This window comes from Myxine glutinosa, chromosome 14 (genome assembly GCF_964187855.1).
Source record: "Myxine glutinosa chromosome 14, kmMyxGlut1.1, whole genome shotgun sequence".
NCBI lineage: Eukaryota > Metazoa > Chordata > Myxini > Myxiniformes > Myxinidae > Myxine > Myxine glutinosa.
In genome coordinates, this window is record NC_136274.1 from 26,868,905 (window position 1) to 26,893,942 (window position 25,038).

The window sequence follows — 25,038 nt, forward strand, 5'->3', positions numbered from 1 at the left end:
AATGCGCTTGGGGAGAGAAGGGTGCAGGTGGCACCAGGTGTGAGAGCACAGGTGTGCAGGTACAGGTGTGTGGAGAGAGTTGGAGTGAGTGGTACGGAGTGGTGTGCATGGTGCGAAGGTGTGAATGGGGGAAGAGTGGACCCCCTTTCACGAATACCCGGGGCGGGTAGTGTAAGTGTTAGGTAGAGGGTACAGGTAAATTGTGATTGGATATTGGCATTTGTGGTGCGGTTGCAGAATGGTGTTGTGAATGGGTGCATTAGTGTTGTGGAAATGGCTGGGCGTGTAGCCTGTTAGTGTGTGTAGTTGGTTGGGCACTCCACCACTGTGAGGATGTCGGCCAGGTGAGGCCGCAGGTGGGCTCTGGGAGCCGGTAGTTGTGAGTGGGTGCCTGAGGATCCCGGGTGTGGATCGGGCAGCCCAGTGCCAGAGAGGGCACGGAGTGGGGAGAGAGCCAGAGGGCCTTCCCCAGGTAGTTAGGTTAGGGTGAGGAGCAGGTAAGCTCGGAGGCAACTGCAGTGGTGGAGGTGTGCAGGTGGGTAGACCCACTGGGAGAGGTACACGCCGCAGCCCAGAAATTGTGCGAGGGCACCGGGAGATGAATCGGGGGAGTGAGACCCCAAATTGAAGAGCACCACAGTTTGGCCAATGGGAATTGGTTTTTAGAACCCATAGTGTAAGAGGGCCAATGGTTTGGCCGGAGAAAGCCCCCGGGTAGTGTAAAGTTGTTAAAGTCATTTAGGAGATAGTTAGGATTGATGAACCTGTCGCACCATACGCAGCCACTTGCCTGTGGTGATGATGATGACTCCACACCTGTGTTTTCTTTGTTTGTTGCAGGAAATGAGATTGCTGTGAGGATTTGTGAGACGCATCACGACGTGGATGAGACATTGGGGTGATTCCATCTCTCCCTCCCTAGGAGGGACTGATGATGAATTGGTGATGGCAAATTTTGATGTTCAGTTGGAGATGGCAAATTTTGATGAGAGTTGAAAATGGCAAATTTGATTGGTTAGGAGGGAGAGAAGACGAATTTGGTATATGGGAGGAACGGGGAAGACAGTAGGGATGTTTGTTGATTTGTAAAGTAGATGTTTATGAGTAGTGTAGTGTTGTGTGGATGCAGTAAGGGGTAAGGGAGGGGCCATGTAGGTTACCTGGTGGGGGGGGGGCGTACGATAGGAACGTACCTGTCTCACCTGGTTCCCATGTGCCCCCAGTGTGCATTACCTTACATTGCGTGCACTTTTGCGCCCTTACCACCTTACTCACTTGTCTGCTTCTTTTGTCTCCCACCTCCGAGGATCTGGCTTTGGGGTAGAGAGAGAGGAGAGAGAGGTGCTGGCTGCGCAGTTGTGGGCCTGCACTTTCGCTGTTCGCTGCCTGGATCGGTACACCATATGGACCGCAATGTTTGTGGCCACCCACAATGGACCGCAGTTCGTTTGCGGCCAAGCACCACCCGGGGATGGACCTATGGATCAACGTGGCACCTATGCCATACAGGTGAACCACTAATAGTTAACACCACCAAGTGCACCACAAGAAGAGCAAGAGACACCTGCAGGGTTAGGGGTTGTTGAAGTTATTTTTATTCCAATGAACAATGGTGACTGCACCGATTGGTGGTGGGGTGGTGCTGTTGATGCTCAGGAAAGGGTGCTCTGCACGTTATTAAAGGCCGTCGGCCACAGAGCACTCGTGGGTTGGTGTATCGATGTTGGCAAGCGCGCTCTCTCTATGCATAACATCTGCATGTGTTCCTCCAAAAACAGGTCCTGGATCGTAGTGTAGATATCAGCGTAATCTTGTAAATAATGCTCCCTACCGGCTGTATGTTTAGTTTGAGAATTCTTTCCGGATTCGGTTATCCTGTGGGTGTGTTTCTGTGAGGAGAAGGGTGCAACGTCGCAGGGGGACATATTTACTCATTTGTGAATATCAGTAAAACTGTCGCACTCAGGGTAGAGTTAATAGTAGAGGGAACTACATTGCGTGCCACACTAAAGTAGGTAAAAATTTATCGGGTCGGGACGCCCCGAGGGTAGAGAAGGGTGCAATGTTGCGAATATGGAATTTGGCCTCCATATCCGCTTGTAAATATTCCCCTATTTTCTCCGATACTCCCCAACTCTCCCTTACCCCATTCCCTAGTCCCATTGTCTGTAAACAACACCCATTAGAGCCGATCTTCCCCTTCATCCCCCCATTAAATGTCGTGCCCAGGTCCCCCGCACCACACGTAGACAATTATAGGACATCTTGCTAGTTATTCTTAATCTATGTCAGTTAAGGACTTGTTTCCATTAATTATGACTCTTCGTTGCACCAGAATGTGATTATATAGCACCTGTTAGGAAGTTTAGGACCTCCCCATACCTCTCCGCATCTCTTCCCCATGAAGAAGCGCCAACTACAACAACAACAACAAAAGAGGGGGGCGGCGCGGTGACGGCATGGGGAGTGGGCGTCCTCCTTCCGGCTCGGTTAGCCACCATTGACCACGCGCTCCACGGGGTTACCACGAAGGGGCTCCCTGTCGGCCCCTCGTCAAGGGCGGAGCCGGTAACCCCCGCACCCAATGAGAAGCCATGGGCCGATGCCATCTGGGGCGGCGCTAACGAGCCGAGGGCGTGTCACTCCCCGCCGGAGATATACGCGGCCCCGCGCCGGACGTGAGGAGAGATGCGCCCCGAGCTTGGAAGGAAAAGACGCCACCCTCCCGAGCGCTGAGCGACCTCCCCAGCTTGAGACCAAAGTCGCGACCCACAAGCGCTGTGATACCTTCACGCATCTCTGGACACCACCGTACGTGATTCTGTCCCTGAGCCAGGTGCACCTGAGCCATCGCGACCTGCCTCCCCTTTTCATCAACCCCCGTGTGAGTCAGCATTTTGTCCCGTGTGTCTGTCGTCTGTCCGGGGATAATATAAGAGTGTGTCTAAGTGCCTATCTTCCTGTAATATACCTCTAGCCCCTGTAATCTAACCTTTTTCCGTACGAATATACTTGAGAATCGAAACCCTGGTGTCGTATTGTGTCATTATAATCCAGCCGGGTGTCTTCTCTTTCCTATTGAGCCAGCGTAGCGCGATTAGTCAACATTCGGGCACAATCGGGTAACTTGTACGGATACGGCGGCCATCCCGCTCGGCCCACCATACCATCAAAGTCGTATCTGTAACAGTATCAATCAGAAATGTAGATCCATTTTGGTGATGCAACTGGTACTGCCAGTCTGAATTGAATTGGTGTGGCAAGTACTCTGTCTTGTTGTGTCTAAGGACTTTCAGGATGATGCTTTGATGTAAACTCTTTTTAAATCATTCGTTCTCCCACTAAAAATTTCATCCAGCAGACAACGGAGTATTTCTGGCAAATACGCTGTTATTGTCCAATGATTTCTATTTGTCTGAATCAGGAAAATATTCCTTGGATGTCTGCTGATTTTCAAGATATCACTTTTTGCAAGTGCTGCCGCCGCCTTGATTCGATGTTTTTCTGCCACCCGATTGTCCATTTTTGGCATCTCGCAGAATTTCTGAAGAATTTTTGCTATCTTGCTTCTGAAAGTGACTACGTCAGGTTTACCATTGATGTTCGAATTTTAACATTATGACCCAAATGTTCACAGTTTGTTTCATATACTTGCCACTATGTGTCTGCAGATAGCAGATATACATTGAACAAGATCACTTGGTCGTCTGCTCATAATGATTTTCTCAATCCATCGAGAACTTTGAGAAAAGCCGCCTTGTGATGGTTTGGCCTACCCAAACGAGTGTGCTTTGTTGTGTTTTGTTGGCACTGATATCGAGAAGGGATCTGCTTCCCAGTCCAATGATTTGCACGACACATTTGGTGATTAATTGCATTCCCAATATGAATATCCCGGGCATATTCAATCCTGCTTCGGACAGCTTGGTCGCGTTAGGATTGTCACGTGTAAATCTGAAGTCATTACGGGAAATATATAGTCGTCATGTTGTTGTTTATTCGTCAACACTCGGTTCCACACAAAAAGCAATGTTCTGAGAACCTGAATTGAGTTAGGTTCATTTGGCACTTTTCATTTTCTGATCGACCTGGATGTGTTTCTGAGTGAAGTGATTTTACTTTCCTGCGCAAGACTTAGTCGGTGGCCTACAGTGATTGTCACGGTTTTCCCCCGCACTGTGCTGGCAATGTTTACACTTTTGGCCCCCTTCGCCGAGATTTGCACACTTTCTCGACCATTGGCGAGATCTTTCCGGCATATAGCACATTCATGCACGCTTCATCAATAAAAATCCATGATCATGATTCACGAACATGCGTAAATACACACAGGAGCGCAGAAACAGCAATTCTCTTTGTTTAACGTCTGTTATAACTTTCTATTTTAGCACCACCCAGAAGTGAATTATATTCAATAAAGTATGGGTACATTCATAGCCAGACCACTGCATATACACAATATCCTGCATAAAACTTAACCGGCACAAGGAGCTGATTTTTTAAAAGTGTATTGTCTCTAGGGGTATACCGAAGCCTATGCAAGAGAGAAATAGAGAGAAAAAGAAAGTGAGCACAAGAGCGCATTTCTGTTGCAATTTGTTCTTGGTCAGCAGACATACTACCGCATCTTTACTGCTCTTGAATTTTATCCATCAAATATATGTTTCCCTGTATTTACTCTCGGCCATCAGCCAGACCCCCAAAATAGGGTCCATTGGTACCAAAATGAGGGAGTAAGCCTAATATTGATTTTTGGATAGGTCTTTACCCCTAGAATATGAAAATGTGATAGCAAATTCAACCATGTAGCTAAATGGGTGTTAGCACCTCATTTTCAAAATGGCCGCCAAAATGCATGTTTTTCTATTAAAAACACCACGTTTCATATTCTTGTAGGAATTTGTAACAAATAGCATTGCGTTTTGAGATGTTTAAGACTTTACAACTCTCTTAAAGTATGAAATACATCATCTGAACTTTAATCCAAGAAGATAGAATCCAATATGGCACCCAATTTCACAAAATGGCTGCCATCATAGCAACAACTTTATGCACAAAATATGCACGAAAATAACTGGCATTCAGTAGATTTGCAAGCATACACATGGAAAAAAGTATCGCACCACCACGTATTTTCGACATAGTGGAAATGTATCAATGAATTTTTGCACCTTTTCATTGCGGTGTAGGGTAATCTTGTGCAACATTTTGTCCAGATGTTGGAACGCAATGAAGAGAACAAAATTGGGTGACACATTCCTGCCTGTCCTTCACATCATTTGTTTGTTGATACTTTCTTATCAACAACAACAACATGCATTTTAAAAGGGCATTTTCCCTGCTAGAGCGGGGGTTAGCCTTGCGGTCCCCATGACAATCTTCTCCATTTTGCCCTATTTTCTGCATCTCTCCTTGTTAATCCCCTTGCCCGCATTTCTTCTTCCACCATCTTTAGTCAAGTCTTTTTCGGTCTTCCCCGTCCTCTGCTTCCTTCTACATTCATTTCCATCACTCTTCTCAACCAGTCACTTTCATCCTTCCTCAACACATGACCAAACCATCTCAACCTGTTCCTCTTCACAGCATCAATCACAGGCTCTATTCCCATCATCTTTCGCAATTCATCATTTGTCTTCCTCTCTCAACGATACTCCACACATCCACCGAACCATTCGCATTTCCACCCTTTCCAACCTTCGTTGCTGCTCTACGTTCATTACCCATGTCTCGCTCCCATAAATCATAACACTTCTCACACATGCAGCATACACCTTTCCCTTCAGCTTCAACGACACTCCCCTCATCAGCACGCCACCCAGTTCCTGAAACTTCTTCCATGCACATCTCACTCGAGCAACCGTTGCCGAGTCTGATCCACCTTCTCCATTCAGCATGTCTCCGAGGTAGCAAAATGTTTTCACACCTTCCAGCTTCACGCCGTCTCCAAGATCCAACTCAACATTTCCTCCATCTGCAGCTCCCTCTGTGCACACCTTACATTTGAATGTAGCTGCCACACTGGTTAATGACCCTCTCAGACCACTACATTTTTGATGAACCCACTCAGCGCACATTGTACATTGAATGGAGTTCACTCCGACACCCTTCCTACACACAGCACAGGGCCACTTCCCAGTTCTTTCCACCTCACCACATGCTTTACCACTTGCCATCACCTACGTCTTTCCGATATTCACCTTCAGACCTTTTGTCTCCATACATTCCTTCCACTTGTTCATCTTTTCCTTCAGTCCATCCATACTTTCCGCAATCAACACCAGATCATCTGCATACAACAACTCCCACGGTAAACCCTCCTTTACGTTCTGAGCCAGCACCTCCATCACAGCTACAAATAGTAGTGGACTTCGTACCGAACCCTGATGCACTCCCACCTTCACCTCAAACTCACCACTGTTCCCGTCCTTCGTCCTTACAGCTGTGCGCGCTCTTTTGTACATTGCCATCACTACTCTGATCAACCATTCCTCCACTCCTAACTTCCACAATGCCCATGTCAATACTTTGCGTGGTACCCTATCGAATGCTTTGTCCAGATCAACAAACCCAAGAAACAACTTCTTCCTCTTCTCCATGTACTACTCCTGCAACTGCCTCACAATGAAAAGTGCGTCTGTCGTTCCTCTTCCTGGCATGAATCCAAACTGCATTTCGTCGATCTTCACTTTCTTCCTTATCCTCCTCTCCAACACCCTTTCCAATACCTTCATTCCATGCTCCAATAACTTTATCGCTCGATACGAGCCACACTCCAGAGGGTCGCCTTTCCCCTTGTATAGAGGGACGAGGGTACTCAGTTCCCAATCCACTGGAATGCGGCCTTCTTTCACCACCAGATTACAGATCTCTGTCATTCTCTTCACACCCCAACTTCCTGCTGCCTTCAACATATCTCCCACAACTCCCGTCGGCCCTCCCGCTTTTCTACCCTTCATTGCTTTTTTCGCTTCCTCAACTTCCTTCTCAGTTATCTTCTCTGCCGGTCCTAAAACAGGGTTACTATCAATGTTGCCATCCCATTCATTCGCTGTATTCAACAGCATTTCCATATATCTTTTCCATCTTCCTTTAATTCCATCTGGGTCGACAACGATTTGTCCCACTTCATCCTTCAAGCAACTCACCCCCTTCACATCATCAAACTTTTTTATCAAACAACTAATACTGGTATGGTGATGTCCCAATTGGTTAGCAATCTTTCTAACCCCTAAATCATTTCTAACCCCTAAAACCAGGTATAAGATACCCAAATTTGGGGTATAGGGTGAATAGTGAAAAAAACACTACATTGACCATTGATATTTTGAGAAATTTGGCGGCCATTTTGAAAATGGGTGATAACACACATTTAGCTACATCGTTGAATTTGCTATCACATATTTTCTTATTCTCGAGGTAAAAACCTTGTCAAAAATCATTATTAGCCTTACTCCCTCAATTTGGTACCGGTTGACCCCCCCTAGCTGATAGCCTACTCTTGCAGATGAATGAAACGGCTGGTATTGCTGCAACTCCAAACTCTTCATACCTCCTATCTCCAGTGTCCATCTGTACAACACCACAAACACGCAGGGTGCTGTCTGTGCATCATCACTGTCTGTGCACGAGCAAACCTCCTTCATTTAACTGCTGTCTGTGGGCGAGCAACCTCCTTTCCCCTTCCCTTTTGTGTGCTTCCAACCCCTCTCTCCACTCCCTGCCCCCAAATGTGCATGTAATCCTTGTCCCCTCCCACCCCACCCTTACCCCATGCTGTCACTATTTCTCATGTCTTTTTAATTTTCCACAGGCCCCGTTGACACCCAAATCTATGCGTCGCCATCCTCGGCCTCCACTGGGTGACTATAATTCGCCGGCCCATTCCCAAGGTGTGTGGGCAAACGGCAGCTCGAAATTGGAAAGGTCAAGGTTACCGCTGACACTACTGATGGCTGTTGTTCCCCATGGACCAACGCTGGTGGACCCATGGACCAATGGACCAACGATCGTGGGAGCTGAAAACTATGCAGATTTCTCTGTGAGTTTGTTTTTATTTTTTTTCATAAGAATTTTGTTTGCAGAAAGAAGGAGCATCTAAATGGGTTACAAAAAATCAAACCGAGACAAAATTTAAACGACAGTTAAACTGACACGATCAAGCTGCCAGACACAACTGAAGGCAAAATCAAAACGATGCAAACATCATGTGATTGGTTTAGAACCAGTGAGCAGAAGGGGGAGGAAAACAAATAAAAGTTGTTTGCTTGTAAATATGCAGAATGGCAAATGTTTTTTATTCAGATTCCTCCATCCCATACAATTGATTGACTTGTTACAATGTATGCAATCAACATGCTACAACCTCCTGACCAATAAACCTCCTGACCATTCCATTGAAAGGTTGTTATTTGACATGCAGAACCATAGGGAACAGTTTCGGTTTTGACTCTTGGGGGTGAATACGATGCATGATGATGGCGTTGAGCCAGAAACGTGTCCGTGGATTGATTTGATTCCCTTCTCAAAGCAAGGGTTGGCATTGCCAATAAATGGCTGCTGCCAGTGGTGTAACTGCTACCACTGTTTTATGTAATGCGTGTTAGATGATGTTACATATGCGTTACATCATGCACGTTACATCACAAATAGATGCGAGACTATTTCAATGAGCCTGTCTGTGTGTCTGTCTGTCCGCATCCATATATTTTCACTTTAAAATTGTTTTCTTCTGCAACTGCTTATCCAATCAAAAGGAAACTTTATAGATAGGAGGGACTCTCTATGGAGAATATTTTATTGCTAATTGTGTCACAGGTCACATGTTATGACAGTCATATTGGATTTAAGGATTTTTTTTTTTTAGCCATTTTCTCCAAAACTGCTCAACGAAAAAAAACAAATCATGATGTCATCAGTGAAGTGATATTCCAGCAATAATGGGTTAATTTGAAATCTTCATCCAAAAACCTGAAATTTCAGATATCTGATGTATCATCTGATTCGGGCAGAATTAAATTTATGATGTATGTAACCCATGCCAATAAAGGATAAACTATGAAATAATATGGTGAATGGATGATATGGGTAAATGGACCGTAATAGTTGTGTTCAGGTAACGATGGTATTTTTGTTATGAACGCGTGTGTGTGTGTGTACACATATATATATATATATATATATATATATATATATATATATATATATATATATATATATATATATATATATATATATATATATATATTTGCAATCCACATCCATTTGCTTTATACCTCTCCCATTCCCTTCCCCCCCCCACCCCCCACTTTCCCCTGCCCCCTCGCCCAGATCTCCCAATGTCCCTGTTCTCTACCATTGTTGTGCTTATGTGCTTCCCTCTCTCCACATATCTCCCACTCCCTTTATTGTAAGTTTTATGTGTCCGTTTATGTTATCGCTTGCACGAGCCTCGATCTCGCATCCCAAAAAAAAAGAAAAAAAAAAAGTCAAGTTCCATTTAAACTCTCACGCATGATTGGTAACATTCCCAATTGCCGTTGTATACAATTGGTGAAACACCAAGTCCATTGAACTCGGCAATGTGTATTGAAAGCTAGTAACCAAATGAACAATGGGTCATCAGTGCTGGACTACTGCTGTTATGTCTCCATTTGTTCCTAACCTATTAGGGTTGGCTGGGGAATGATTTTTGGCCCAGGTCTTTCACCAACCGGTTGTCCAGGCCTGACGCTCGACTGACGACGTTGGGAATTTGTAATTTTTTTTCCAGGATGTTGGCGATAACCAACTTGTCTTCTCCACGTGAGACGTTGTGTATTTAACACCCCCAATCTTGGCAAGCGGATCTTCAGACGTACCGTCCCTCCGATGTACGGCACACACATATCGATGCACATCGCCCTGCATGTGAAACGACTTTCAAACTTTTTAATGTGCTCAAATCTAACAAGGAATCTTAGGCGCAGGAGTTGACCATTTGGCCTATTATGCATGTGCCATATTCACTTGATCCATTGGTTTGCTCGTATGATCCATGTCGTGTTGCTCCCCATCCTGACCATTATCTTTATTACCCCCAATTAACCCCTACTGTACCAACCCTCTTACTTGCTAGGTTGTTTTTCCTCAACTCTTCTCGCTCGTTTTCCTGACAATTCATTCTCTTGCTGGTTGTGCCCAATTGTTGCCACATTTACCAAAACGTCAGTTCAACCCTGCTTTTCCATGAGTCTTTCTTTTGTTGAGGAATTTTTTTCTGTCCAACATTGACTTTAGTCTAATCTTTAGTCTTTCGTACTTCTCCATGACAATCTTCTACATTTTGCCCTATTTTCTGCATTAACAAGGGGAGATGCAGAAAATAGGGCAAAATGGAGAAGATTGTCATGGGGACTGCAAGGCTAACCCCCGCTCTAGCAGGGAAAATGGCCTTAAAATGCATGTTGTTGTTGTTTTATTGACTTTAGTCGAAACTAATATGTGCATTATTTTGCCTTGTTACTATTTCCAGATCACTCGCTCACCGGACACGGACCAGGGGGCTTCTCGTGTGTGAACACCCCCATTTTAAATCACAATATAAAGAGTGGTGGCGTAAATGTTTATTTTATTGTTTTTTGTCTGTTTAAATAAAAGTTTATTGAAAGAATTGTTGATGTGATCTTTGATACAAGTTCGGTTCCTGTCATTTTCTTTGCCAGAGTTAATCCGACTTTTTGTCCTAATTTCATGACTGACTTTAAAAGTTTTGTAATATTTTGTAGGTAAGCATTTGTCGTGTTTGGGGCTTTTTGCCCCCTTCTGATTTGTATTATTAGCTCACCTGGAGCAAAGTTCAGGGGAGCTCATGCGATTTGGCGGCGTCAGTCCGTGAACACCTACAACTTCTCCGAAACCGCTGAAGGGATTGTGACCAAACTCGCCACAAATTATATATTTTTATTTTACTAAAGTTTGTTCACGACATTTAAAAAATCGGGATCTAAGGGGGTCAAAGTGGATCCGGGTTTGATCCGGGTTTGTGGAGTTACTAAAGTGTATGTAGCCCCCCCTCCCCAAAATAGGATTTTGCTTTCTTCTCAAACTACACACTCAAATTTTAATGAAACCTTATCACAACCTTCATCACCCGTGATGTATCAAAGCTTGTTCACGGCATTAGAAAAATTGGGGTCTGAGGAGGTATACGGGGTTGTGGATTTGGGGGGTGGGTTGCCTCCAAAAATTTTTTTTTTTTTTTTTGTGTTTAAAGTCTTATTGTTGTTAGTATGATTCTACATGCTGCCCTGTCTTCGAGCAATCATTGAAATTGGTTTAAAATAACTTTAGTCAGTGCAGTACACTGCTTATTCTACCAGGTGAGCGCCAGGAGTATTACCCCTATGTTTATTGTTGCGATGTCAGTCCATTCTTTGATCTTTGAACCTTGATAGGAGCTGTGGAAGTACTTTCAGTAGTCCTTTCTTAATTGCGAATAATTTGGAAATGCACAACAATACTGTAGATGGATGTTTTCATTTGGTTCAACTTCTTTTGGTTCAACATGCACACATTTGTAGTCTTAAAAGAATGTGCACTCTCCAACTCACTCACATAAGGGGCCATCTGCTTTCATAACGTGCCTCATTATTTGCTTCCTTGCAGTGGGAACGAACTCCCTACTGTGGTTCACAAGTAAAATATGCTTTAGTTTCTCAAATGTTTCGTCTAGCTAGTGCATTAATCTTCTTACTGTCTCGACTTTAATATCCCCTTTGTTTCGCTCATCTTTTATCAGACCGGAGCCCTGACTGAGCAAGGGCATACACCTGTTACTTAGCAATTGCCCCAGCCTTTGGAGCAAAGTGTATATTGTCGTGCGAATCCCTCCGGTTAATACCAGGGACCCCGGATGGACCAAACGGATCTACTGGAGGCGACGACCAAACACGGATTTGACTATGAAGCGCGGGAAGAAGAAGATAAAGAAGCGGGAAAAGCGCTTACCTGGAGCGCGCCGACTGCAGCTCCGGTCCTATAGGGAATTAATGTACTCGAACACCGAATTAGAATGTACAAAAAGAGATTTATTCATGGAACCCGATAACAAGGAACGCGACGGTAATCAAATAATGGTCCTAAGTTGGGATCCCACACACCAGACTCAACAACAGGACACAGGAATGAATGAAAGGAAAATAAAGTGTTGGCGTGTATTTGTGAAATGTGCGTCTTAACTGTCCGTCGTCTTGTCGTGTCTGCCGTCTGAACGCGGCTCCGTTCGGCCTCGTCTGTTCAGCGGCACGCCTCGCTCCAAGCTCCAAATCGATCACACACGAGGTCCCGCCCGCTCACAGCACCACTCCAAGCACCACAAAGATGGTGAACCAAGGACCACCAGGGACCTCCCAAGACCAAGAAGGGAAGTGCAGAGACAAGAGACAAGCGAGGAAAGTGACGTGCAGCGCAAGAGGGAAAATGTCGTCCGGCACGCTCTTTTATAACCTGCCTTGACTCTCCTCCAATATTCTGTTTTGCTGGCGCCCTCATTGGCCGAGTGCTTCCCGCACCAGTATTGCTTGCCCTGATTGGCTGGAGGTTCGTGCCTTCCGCGCCAACCAATCGCACTTTCCCTGTAGGGTGGTTATAGCTCGTGTCACTCGATGTTGCTAGGCCTGCCGGAGGTGCCCCGATCTGGCTTCCTGCTTGTCTTCCAAAGTCGTTGTAAGGTAAGAGGATTTAATTACTGTGTGCACTAAAGGGCCTATCTAAGTGTTTATATGAGTATGCATTGCCATTAGGGAGAAAGTTTTGGTGACAGGGACGACGACGAACAAAGGAATCTTATCCATAATTCCTGGACTATTTAGCACGCCCTGCTCCCCCGTAGCGGGGACATCAATACAGCTTATCCCGACAAACCGGACTACACATGGAACTTATTACAGGGTAGATTCCCTATCGCGACAGTCGAATACCTACCTATACAGATCTATCTGACTCTAGATATTCCTTTACCCCACCGACATAACAATATATTATGAAGGCTCCTGGAACTGAACCTGAATTGTCTTCATACGACATGAGTGTATGTAGCAGTTCTGCGTGATCACGTATTTATCTTCCTTTTTGATGTTGCAATTGTGTGGTAAATAAATTTTGCACTCTGAACCTACTTGAAGTGGTTAATCTTCTACAGTATTTGGCGTACCTGGGTGGGCCACAAAATCTCAGGTGGGAAGAGACGTGAGCCGGTGATTTGGGGTGGACTGATGTGGGCAGCCAGCTGAAATAAGAGGTAATTACTTTTTATAACCCTTCCATGCCGGTCTTCGCTCCAAGCTTTTGTGCTCGCTTGGTTCTGACCTGTCGGGTGAAGTGGCACTGAGTATTTAGAGTTGGAACATTTAATGGGAAGCAGGTAACGGGGTTTTGTGGAAGGTTGTGCAAAAGTGTATGCACATTGTTTCCGTCCTTGCTGTGGTGCGTGCAGAATACCATCCCGTGTATTTGAACAAAGGCTGAACGCCCTGGAGAGGCAGACGGTGGAGGTTAATTGTATTCTTGCACAGCAAGGGAATTCAACGTTTTGTTGTGTATGGGGATGTAAAATTGTGTATTCTAGTCGTGGTAAAGTGGTTTGGTTGGTTGAATAATTGTTGAGATAAGGGAGGTGTAAGTTTCCTGCTGTGGTTGCACAGTTGACTGTCCTAGTGTGCCCGTGTATGAGGCTCGAAGCCTTAGAGGCACAGAGACCGAGGTGAGTTACTAAATTCAGTGTGGGTTGTGGAACTGTTGAGCAGTTCAGATGTGAGTTTTGGTTAAGTGGTGGAAAGGTGTGGGTGATTCACACACCCTCCATGTACATGGTGTATTTGTAAAGTTCTGAGAAGTTGAATTATGTGTACTAGCAACGGTACCTGCCCTACGGGCAGGGCTTCCATTGGGAAGTCGAAATGAAAAGGCAAAATATCAGAAATTGAAGGCAGAAATTTTTTATTTTAAACGATTCATATAAACATCCGTTGAATCATATCAAACGTAAATCATCAAAATCAAAACAGTATCTTTGGAATTTCAATAAAAGCCATCACTGTTCATATCAGAAAATATTATTCCATCGTGGTGATCTATGGCATCCATCAGGCCTTGGTACTTGTCTGCATGGATCGTCTTCTGGTTTTCTTGCCCACCGAAGTCTTGACGCTTCAGCCTTGGCATACTGATCGCATGCGTACTGCTGAGTAAGTCATCGACACCTCATGACCCGATTGCAATTTTGATGTCTGATCTGAAGGTGGAACCTTGTGAACTCACTTGGGGATATCGTGCCTTGGCCTTTTGCATGAGGGATGTCGATCTTGAATCCTTCTTCACCATGCGGGAACATCAGCACATAGTGAAGAGGATCGTAGCTCTGGTGCAGCTCCGTGATGGTTTGAAGTCTACCTTCACGCTTATAGAGGATGACGTTCAAATGGTCCACATGCTCGCCGGGTATGATGATGGATACCTCGCTTGCCTGCGGGAGGTTGTAACGTCGAGCATGCTCACCTGAAAGCCGCTTTCTTGCATCCAGAACCATGGTGATGTCTGCTTCCATCAACTCAAGGGCAGATTTCAGAGACTGGATGTAGGGATTGTTCTGACGCAGCCAGTCTTGGGGAGTCTTCAGAATGTCAATATTACCGTTGAGCTGTTCATTAAATCTGTCGGTTTTCCATTTCATCAGTCATGGAACCATATTTGAGCAAACGTTGGATGTGATTGATCACTTCCTGGCTGGAGTGGTCCAATGCGATGGTAGACTACCTTGAAGCTTCACCATGGGGCTAAATCCTGGCATGAAGTGCTCCTTGATTCTGATCGATGCCATGGCCAAGGCATTGTTGAACTGGCGTATCTTGATAAACTCCTTTCGGTCGAACAGAACTTTGAAATCTTCAGGGTAGGTCTCGAGTAGATTGATTTCAATTTTGCCCTTCTCACAGCAGAATCCAGGTCGTTCGTCATTCCAGCAGTAGGCCTTGCAGAAGGGGCACTTACGTCCTGTATCATACAGACTTGGCAGCTTGTGACCTTGCTGCTTTGCTGGATAGTCGGCTTCCTCAAAGTGCTGGACATCAAACACTGCTCCAAATCCTCCTTTTGCATTAGAGCCGCTTTAAGCTTGACTTTCATAGCGCTCTGGTGTGCAGCTGTGTCACGATCTTGTTCAGCAGATCTGTATTCCTCGGACTGCCTCCGAGACTGGTGTGCAGCTGTCACGTACTTGTTCTGCCTCCGATAGTCCTCGTCTCGGCGAGCCTTCTTTCTTGCAACAGCTTCTTTGGACGTTTTCGTTAATGAGGCTTTCCGTTTGGTCGGCATTTTACCGGTTTATCTTAAACAGTACCTGCCCAGAAATACGTACCAGAGAAAACAAATTGTTTTGGCAATGGCCTCTCCAATATTGTACCCGTTTGATGTTTGTCACAGTCTTCAGTACCCGTTTGTGACGATGTTATGTTTTCATTGTGACGAAAATATTCGAATTTCACGAATATGTGAATTGTGATTGTTTCATTGTGATGTTGGTACAAAATCATTCCATTTTTTTTTTTCTTAAAGAAAAGTGTACAGTTGATATCACGATTTGAAACACGATGGAATAATATAATAATAAAATAAAATAAAAGGTCTTTAATTTTAAAAAAAATTAATAAAAGGTTTAAAGGAAAAGGTCTTTGTCCGTTTAATAAAAGGTCTTTGTCCGAGGTCACAGAGTTCGATAGGTGCAGCTGTGCAGCCATTTATGCAGCACCCAGGAAAACATCGTCACAATGAGAACAATGGACGTTATGCGAACGTGAATGTTATGCGGGAGTCCAAACCTGAGAATACTGGAGACCAAAGCTGAAATTGGAAAAACTAAATAGCCTATTTTACTCCTGGAGATCCCAGGATTACCCACACAAAATATCGTTTCGATCGGTTGAGCCGTTTTTGCGGTACCTTCCAACAGACGGACAGACATTTGGTGAATTATAGTAAGATTGTCAGTGATGTACTTGTGTACCACCCACCGTTCATGCCTAAGGGGCAAAGCCAGACGGTTGTTTGAGCTGTAGGTGAGATTGAATATTCTCAATCAAAGGGAGGTGCGAAGCACCCCTCCCTTTATACAAGGGATCGTTTCTCTGTACGCAGCTTTAACATGGGGACTGAAAATTAGTTTCTCGGCTTCTACTAGACGAAATCGGCTGCAAATTTCAGATGTAAATGCTTTGTACATTAAGGTAATATGTTCCAAATTTCAGCAACGTCTTTCCTGCATTCTTAAGTTTTATTTGAAAAACCCTCAATCACGTTGGATCCATCCATCCACCCAAAATGTGTTGGTGCTCATATATCAAGGGCAATACATTGAAACTAGCTGAAACTTGGAATATGTCGGCCAATAGGTCTAGTTAATGGCTTTCAAAACAAATTCCACCGAAGTGCTATAGTTTTTGCTTTGAAATTATATATATATATATACATGAATAAAAACATATATATACACACTTTATAACTCTTCAAAATGTTATTACCCAAATCTAACATGCTGGCCCAATGGACTCATGGATAAGGCATCAGACCCCCAAGCTGCGGATTGTGGTTCCAGTCTTGACTGGGTTGGAAAAAAAAATTCACCTTACTTTTTTGAAGTCTTTTATATCGTCTTTGATATCGTCTTGAATAAAGTCTTGTACGATGAACTAATGCATTGTGCTCGTATTTAAAATGTATCTTGTGAAAAATGCCAGGGGCATAGAAAAGGCCCCTTTATATCAAGGTATGTGCCATGGCGAAAAGTATAAAAAAGGACATTCAAAAAATCTTGTGCATGCTGGACTACCCTTATGTTCTGAGGAAGAACCAAGTAATGCTCTGGAAAAGTTAATGTGAAGGGACACCAATTTGATTCATACAGCTGCATGAAGAAGTAAATGTATTTTATTTGCCAGATGTAGGGCGCACCTTTATATGAACTTTTCTTGAGCATTACTTGGTTCCTCCCAAGAACACAAGGGGGGTAGTCGAGCATGCACACAATATTTTTTGAATGTCCCTTCTTTTCTATACTTTGCCGCATGGCACATACCCTTATATAAAGGGGCCTTTTCTATGCCCCTGGCATTTTACCCAAGAATATACTTTTTACATCGGAAAAAAAAAAATGGCAGACAAAATTGACACCCTCGACTTGACATTTGCTAGCACATCCTTTGGACAAAACTGCAGTCAAGCGCTTCCTATAGCCATAAATGAGCTTCCTACACTTCTCTACTGGCAGTTTGGTCCACTCTTCTTGTGCAAACTGCTGCAGTTCTCCCAGATTTGAAGGGTTCCTTCTCCCAACTGCTTTCAGATCTCCCCACAGGTGTTCAATGGGATTTAGGTCTGGAATCATTGCTGGCCGTTTCAGACAGTCCAGCGTTTTGTCTTGAACCATTCCTGGGTGCTTTTTGAAGTGTGTTTGGGGTCATTGTCCTGCTGCAAGACCCATGACCTTCGATGGAGACCGAGCTTTCTGACACTGAGTTGAACATTGCGCTCCAAAATGCCTTGATAATCTCCTGATTTCATGATGCCATGCACATGTTCAAGGCACCCAGTGCCAGAGGCAGCACAGCAACCCAAAAACATCACTGAACCTCCTTCATGTTTGACTGTGGGGAAGGTGTTCTCTTCTTTGAAGGCTTCATTTTGTTTTCTGTAAACATAGGGATGATGTGCTTTACCGAAAGCTCTAATTTGGTCTCATCTATCCACAGATCATTCTCCCAGAAGGTTTTTGGCTTGTTCAGGTGTTTTGGAAAACTCCAGTCAGGCTTTCTCAGCAGTGGGGTCCTCGGGTCCCCTACTATAGAACCCTCTTTCCTTCAGTTGGCGACGGATGGTGCAAGTTGAAACTGTCGTACCTGAAGGGTGGGGCGGAGTGATGACCTTCTTAAATTTTTATATACTGTACTGAATCAGTGTACTGTATAAAATAATCAATTCCTTTGAAAGGAACTTCAATGACAGGAGGCCATTAGAGCCATCGAGCCTGTGCAGTGATTGCTAAACTATGGTTTATGTGGTTTTCTATGGTTGTTCGTGCTCTATCCTTTTTAGATGTTCAATGTCTGTCAATCAAATAAGGAAGTGTAAGCACCATTTATAAGTCTTTGGTATAAGTCTACCAACAGCCAAAATGGCATGAAGGTACGAACACTCACCTCTCAGCTGTCTTGCCTGGGTTTGAATCCCCACCCAGATATAAACTGCCATCCTGGTGTTTCACGGGAAGGGCGATTCATCAATGTGTGTGGGGAACATCCCTCGGATGGACGTTGAACGGTCGTCCCGTGTGGCGGAATTACTTATTGGATGATGAAGATCCCACGGTGTCTCTCACGAACAGTAGGCGAGTTATCGCCGGCACCCTGAACTGATTACAAATTCCTGCTCTAACTAGTCGAACTTCAGGTGTGGTCTGGCGAGGGGGTTTCGTAAAATACTTATCCCAAGCTTCAGCCGCCCCGGTCATCTTCACAAGAGCGTGGGAATCAATGTGACCGCTAAAGACATTTTTAAACTCTCTGGTCACACACAGTCAGTCATGGCTGTTGTCTACCGCCCTCCCAAACCACACCCATCATTCCTGTCTGACTTCTCCTACTTTCTGACCCAGCTATGTTCCCTCTCCCCCTCAATCCTCCTCCTTGGTGATTTCAATATCCACATGGACTCCACTGACTCCACACTAACCACTGACTTCACTGATTTACTCACCTGCTTTAACCTCACTCAACATGTCAACTTTCCTACCCATAACCGTGGTCACATTTTGGACCTTGTCTGCTCTACTGGACTAATTTTGCACCATCTCTCTGGCTCCGACCTCACTCTCTCTGACCACCTAGCCATCACTTTGACCATCAACATCCCCACCCCAGCACCAAGGCATTATCGCACTATCAACTTCCGTAAGCTAAACGCTCTTTCACCTGCCTCATTCTCATCGACCCTCTCTGAAAAAATGTCCACTTCTCCCTTCGTTGACCTCCACACCCCTTCTGACCTCACTGACTACTACAACCACACTCTCTCCTCCTGCCTTGACCAACTTGCGCCTATAAAAACCAAAACAGTTTCTTTCACCCATTCTGCTCCCTGGTTTACCCCTGAACTCCGCCTGATGAAAACTCGTGCTCGCCAACTTGAAAGACTCCGCAATAAAACAGGTCTCACAGTTCACTCCCAGGCCTACAAGGACCACATACAACACTATAAAGATGCCCTCTCCCGCGCCCGCTCCGCTTACTACTCTCAAATTATCCACTCTGGCTCCGGAAACCCAAAAGCACTCTTCTCTACAATAAACAAACTCCTCAGCCCCCTGAACACCACCACCCAGTCATTCACAATAGACAACTGCATCTCCTTCCTTTCATTCTTCCAACGCAAAATTGAAAACATCTACAACAGCTTGACCACCGCCGCACCTGCTCCCCCTCAAACCACCTGCCCCCCCTTATCCTGCCATCCCCTGTCTCAATTCTCCCCGGTCTCCCCTACTGACCTCTCTGAACTCCTCATCGGAATGAAAACTGCCACCTGCACTCTTGACCCCATCCCCTCCAGCTTTGTCAAGGCCTCCCTTCCTGCTCTCTCTCCACTTATCATTGCAACAATAAACTCCTCCCTGTCTACAGGCATCGTCCCACCATCCCTCAAAATTGCTGCTGTTACCCCCATTCTGAAAAAACCTGGACTAAACCCTGACACCCTAAATAACTTCAGACCCATCTCCAACCTACCCTTTCTGTCAAAGGTTTTGGAACGCGCTGTAGCCACTCAACTCAAACATCACCTCTCTGCCAATAACCTGTATGAAACATTCCAATCCGGATTCCGCTCCAACCACAGTACTGAAACTGCTCTCCTCAAAATCACCAACGACCTTCTCCTCTCCTCTGACGCTGGCAACCTGAACATTCTCATCCTCCTCGACCTCAGCGCCGCCTTTGACACCATCGATCACACCATCCTCCTCCACCCGACTTGAAACCACCTTTAACATTACCGGCACTGCCCTCTCTTGGATTAAATCATACCTCTCTGACAGACGTCAGTTCATCTCCATCAATAACTGCAAATCCCCCACTGCTCCCCTCCCCCAAGGTGTCCCCCAAGGTTCAGTTATTGGCCCCCTCCTCTTCATCCTTTACCTGTCCCCCCTCGGTCACTTAATCCGCCGTCATGGTCTCCAATTCCACTGCTTTGCCGATGACATCCAGCTTTTCATCTCCACCAAGTCCATCTCCACCGCCACCCACTCTATCCTGACAAACTGCATCACTGAAATAAAATCCTGGCTTCAAATCAACTTCCTCAAACTTGACTGTGATAAATCTGAAATAATCATCATTGGCCCAAAAACGCTCACCAAGTCCACCCATAACGTTGCCCTCAACATCGACGGTTTCCCAGTATCCACCTCCCCTCACATCCGGAATCTTGGCATCATCTTTGACCAAACCCTCTCCTTCGACAAATACACTAAACAGATCACAAAGACAGCCTTCTTTCACCTGAAAAACATCGCCCGTCTCCGTCCATCCCTCTCCTCCGTGGCTGCAGAAACCCTCATCCACGCCTTCATCACTTCCCGTCTGGACTACTGCAATAGCCTCCTTTATGGTTCACCCTCAACAATCACCAATAAACTCCAATACATTCAGAACTCCGCTGCCCGTCTACTCACCCATTCCCGGACCCGTGACCACATCACCCCCGTCCTTTACAAGCTTCACTGGCTCCCCATCTCCCAGAGAATCCAGTACAAAATCCTCCTCTTGACCTACAAAGCCCTCCATAACCTGGCCCCATCCTACCTGGCTGACCTCCTCTCCAGACACACTCCCACCCGCAACCTCCGCTCTGCTGGTACCAACCTCCTGACCCCCCCCATCCGGACCAAATTTAGATCCTGGGGGGACAGGGCCTTCTCCATCGCTGCTCCCACCCTCTGGAACTCGCTACCTCACACCATCAGAGACTCCTCCTCACTCACCACATTCAAAACATCACTCAAGACCCACCTGTTCAACACTGCATTCAACATTTAACCCACAGCATCTAACCCCTGACTATCTCCTCTCCTTCTCCCTCCTTTGTGCTTTGAATATTTCCCTATTGATTCTTCTTTTTTTGCAATTGTTTTTATGTTTTGCTATGCATTATGTTTTGCACTCTGTCAAAGCGTCTTTGGGCTTCCGGAAAAGCGCTATATAAAATAAATGCATTATTATTATTATTATTATTATTAGAGACGAAGAAGAAGAAGTCGCTTCGCCCGCAGTTTGAATCAAAGATCGTAAAGCGGAGACGGGTAATGAACTCCCAGCTCGAACCATTCAACCGGCAAGATGCACGGAAACAATGTTCAATGAGCGAACCAACTACCCAGTTCGATACACCTCCTTAAAAGAACTTGGTTGTGCGCTTTCAACCAATCAGAGAAAAGGGTGTTGCTGCATTCAAATATACCGCGTCATGACGCAGCGTCCAATCAGCAGTGAGGACGTCCTTCGTTTGAATATGATTTCAGGTTCAGAAGTGATTTCATTTCGACCAATGGCGCGTTAGGGCGGTCTGTTAAACGAGAACGCGCAACGGTTTTTCGTGTTTAGCCGGTTGGATACGGGTTGTATTCCTGAAATCGAAGGAGTTTCCATTATTTTTGTGAATATACGATATTTTTAGCGTCAGTATTTTCCTGCAGTGACCATTAAGCTGTGCCCTTTGACGTCGCTTTTCCTGGAGGGTCGTCCTGAAGATGGCGATGAGTCGGAAAAGGTGAGTGAGGTCGTGTCTTCACTTCACGTTGTAAGAAACTTGTGCTGACGTCCTCTTAGTCTTGGTGTGCGAAGTATTTTTCATCTTGGTGTGCGAAGTATTTTTCATCTTGGTGTGCGAAGCGATTGATTGAACAGAGGAGACCTTGCTGGAGAAACTTCAGAACAGAAGCGTAAATTGTGTGTGTGTGTGTGTGGGGCAATCCTTTAAATTATTTATATTTACGGCTGGTTTAAAAAAAATTCCTGTTTAATACTTTTTTTTTCAAAAACGTGGGTCGGGAGGGAGGGTTTTGTTTTTTTCAGAGTGAAATTTTAATGGATTATTCAAAGCACAATATGTTTTTTTCTTAAATATACTTGATCGGACATGCATGATGAATCATGTTATGATTTCTAAACGAGTAAACCTTCGTAAGTACGCACTGATACGATTCAAATAAAGAAAATAAAGAAACCTATGTCACATTGAGTTCTGTTTACTTTTAATATTTGCTGATACATATAACAATGATAGACCAAAACTTCGGCTTTTAAGAATAATGTCCGGTTGCCATACATCTATCTATCAGCAGCTACTGCTATTATAGCACTCATAGATGTATCTATCTATCAGCAGCTACTGCTATTACAGCACTCATAGATGTATCTATCTATCAGCAGCTACTGCTATTATAGCACTCATAGATGTATCTATCTATCAGCAACTACTGCTATTACAGCACTCATAGATGTATCTATCTATCAGCAGCTACTGCTATTACAGCACTCATAGATGTATCTATATATCAGCAGCTACTGCTATTACAGCACTCATAGATGTATCTATCTATCAGCAGCTACTGCTATTATAGCACTCATAGATGTATCTATCTATCAGCAGCTACTGCTATTACAGCACTCATAGATGTATCTATCTATCAGCAGCTACTGCTATTACAGCACTCATAGATGTATCTATCTATCAGCAGCTACTGCTATTACAGCACTCACAGATGTATCTATCTATCAGCAGCTACTGCTATTACAGCACTCATAGATGTATCTATCTATCAGCAGCTACTGCTATTACAGCACTCACAGATGTATCTATCTATCAGCAGCTACTGCTATTACAGCACTCATAGATGTATCTATCTATCAGCAGCTACTGCTATTACAGCACTCACAGATGTATCTATCTATCAGCAGCTACTGCTATTATAGCACTCATACATGTATCTATCTATCAGCAGCTACTGCTATTACAGAACTCACAGATGTATCTATCTATCAGCAGCTACTGCTATTACAGCACTCATAGATGTATCTATCTATCAGCAGCTACTGCTATTACAGCACTCACAGATGTATCTATCTATCAGCAGCTACTGCTATTACAGCACTCATAGATGTATCTATCTATCAGCAGCTACTGCTATTACAGCACTCACAGATGTATCTATCTATCAGCAGCTACTGCTATTATAGCACTCATAGATGTATCTATCTATCAGCAGCTACTGCTATTACAGAACTCACAGATGTATCTATCTATCAGCAGCTACTGCTATTACAGCACTCATAGATGTATCTATCTATCAGCAGCTACTGCTATTACAGCACTCACAGATGTATCTATCTATCAGCACTCAGCAGCTACTGCTATTACAGCACTCACAGATGTATCTATCTATCAGCAGCTACTGCTATTATAGCACTCATACATGTATCTATCTATCAGCAGCTACTGCTATTACAGCACTCACAGATGTATCTATCTATCAGCACTCAGCAGCTACTGCTATTACAGCACTCACAGATGTATCTATCTATCAGCAGCTACTGCTATTATAGCACTCATACATGTATCTATCTATCAGCAGCTACTGCTATTATAGCACTCATACATGTATCTATCTATCAGCAGCTACTGCTATTACAGCACTCACAGATGTATCTATCTATCAGCAGCTACTGCTATTACAGCACTCATAGATGTATCTATCAATCAGCAGCTACTGCTATTACAGCACTCACAGATGTATCTATCTATCAGCACTCAGCAGCTACTGCTATTACAGCACTCACAGATGTATCTATCTATCAGCAGCTACTGCTATTATAGCACTCATACATGTATCTATCTATCAGCAGCTACTGCTATTATAGCACTCATACATGTATCTATCTATCAGCAGCTACTGCTATTACAGCACTCACAGATGTATCTATCTATCAGCACTCAGCAGCTACTGCTATTACAGCACTCACAGATGTATCTATCTATCAGCAGCTACTGCTATTATAGCACTCATAGATGTATCTATCTATCAGCAGCTACTGCTATTATAGCACTCACAGATGTATCTATCTATCAGCAGCTACTGCTATTATAGCACTCACAGATGTATCTATCTATCAGCAGCTACTGCTATTACAGCACTCATAGATGTATCTATCTGTCAGCAGCTACTGCTATTATAGCACTCACAGATGTATCTATATATCAGCAGCTACTGCTATTATTGCACTCATAGATGTATCTATCTATCAGCAGCTACTGCTATTATAGCACTCATAGATGTATCTATCTATCAGCAGCTACTGCTATTATAGCACTCGTACATGTATCTATCTATCAGCAGCTACTGCTATTACAGCACTCACAGATGTATCTATCTATCAGCAGCTACTGCTATTACAGCACTCATAGATGTATCTATCAATCAGCAGCTACTCCTATTACAGCACTCACAGATGTATCTATCTATCAGCACTCAGCAGCTACTGCTATTACAGCACTCACAGATGTATCTATCTATCAGCAGCTACTGCTATTATAGCACTCATACATGTATCTATCTATCAGCAGCTACTGCTATTACAGCACTCACAGATGTATCTATCTATCAGCACTCAGCAGCTACTGCTATTACAGCACTCACAGATGTATCTATCTATCAGCAGCTACTGCTATTATAGCACTCATAGATGTATCTATCTATCAGCAGCTACTGCTATTATAGCACTCACAGATGTATCTATCTATCAGCAGCTACTGCTATTATAGCACTCACAGATGTATCTATCTATCAGCAGCTACTGCTATTATAGCACTCACAGATGTATCTATCTATCAGCAGCTACTGCTATTATAGCACTCACAGATGTATCTATCTATCAGCAGCTACTGCTATTATAGCACTCA

At 44.4% G+C, this 25,038-nt stretch overlaps 2 protein-coding genes across 5 annotated transcripts in view; both read left to right on the top strand.

The window, feature by feature from the left end:
- Nucleotides 1-10,648, top strand: part of LOC137417186 (protein regulator of cytokinesis 1-like) — a 62,970-nt gene extending 52,322 nt beyond the window's left edge. For 2 of the 3 annotated variants that reach the window (XM_078768191.1, XM_078768190.1), the window contains exons 13-14: nt 7,811-8,038; nt 10,511-10,648. In XM_078768191.1, the coding sequence (XP_078624317.1) occupies nt 7,811-8,038; nt 10,511-10,555 (273 nt within the window). In that variant the 3' untranslated portion in view covers nt 10,556-10,648. The remainder of the gene's footprint in view (nt 1-7,810; nt 8,039-10,510) is intronic. The other variant, XM_078768192.1, reaches the window with a different exon arrangement.
- Nucleotides 10,649-13,172: 2,524 nt separating this feature from the next.
- Nucleotides 13,173-25,038, top strand: part of LOC137439522 (protein regulator of cytokinesis 1) — a 59,603-nt gene continuing 47,737 nt past the window's right edge. Inside the window, exons 1-2 of one of the 2 annotated variants that reach the window (XM_078768066.1) lie at nt 13,212-13,276; nt 21,776-21,849. In XM_078768066.1, coding sequence (XP_078624192.1) covers nt 21,830-21,849 — 20 coding nt within the window. In that variant the 5' untranslated portion in view covers nt 13,212-13,276; nt 21,776-21,829. Of the gene's footprint in view, nt 13,277-21,775; nt 21,850-25,038 lie in introns of both variants that reach the window. The other variant, XM_068135352.2, reaches the window with a different exon arrangement.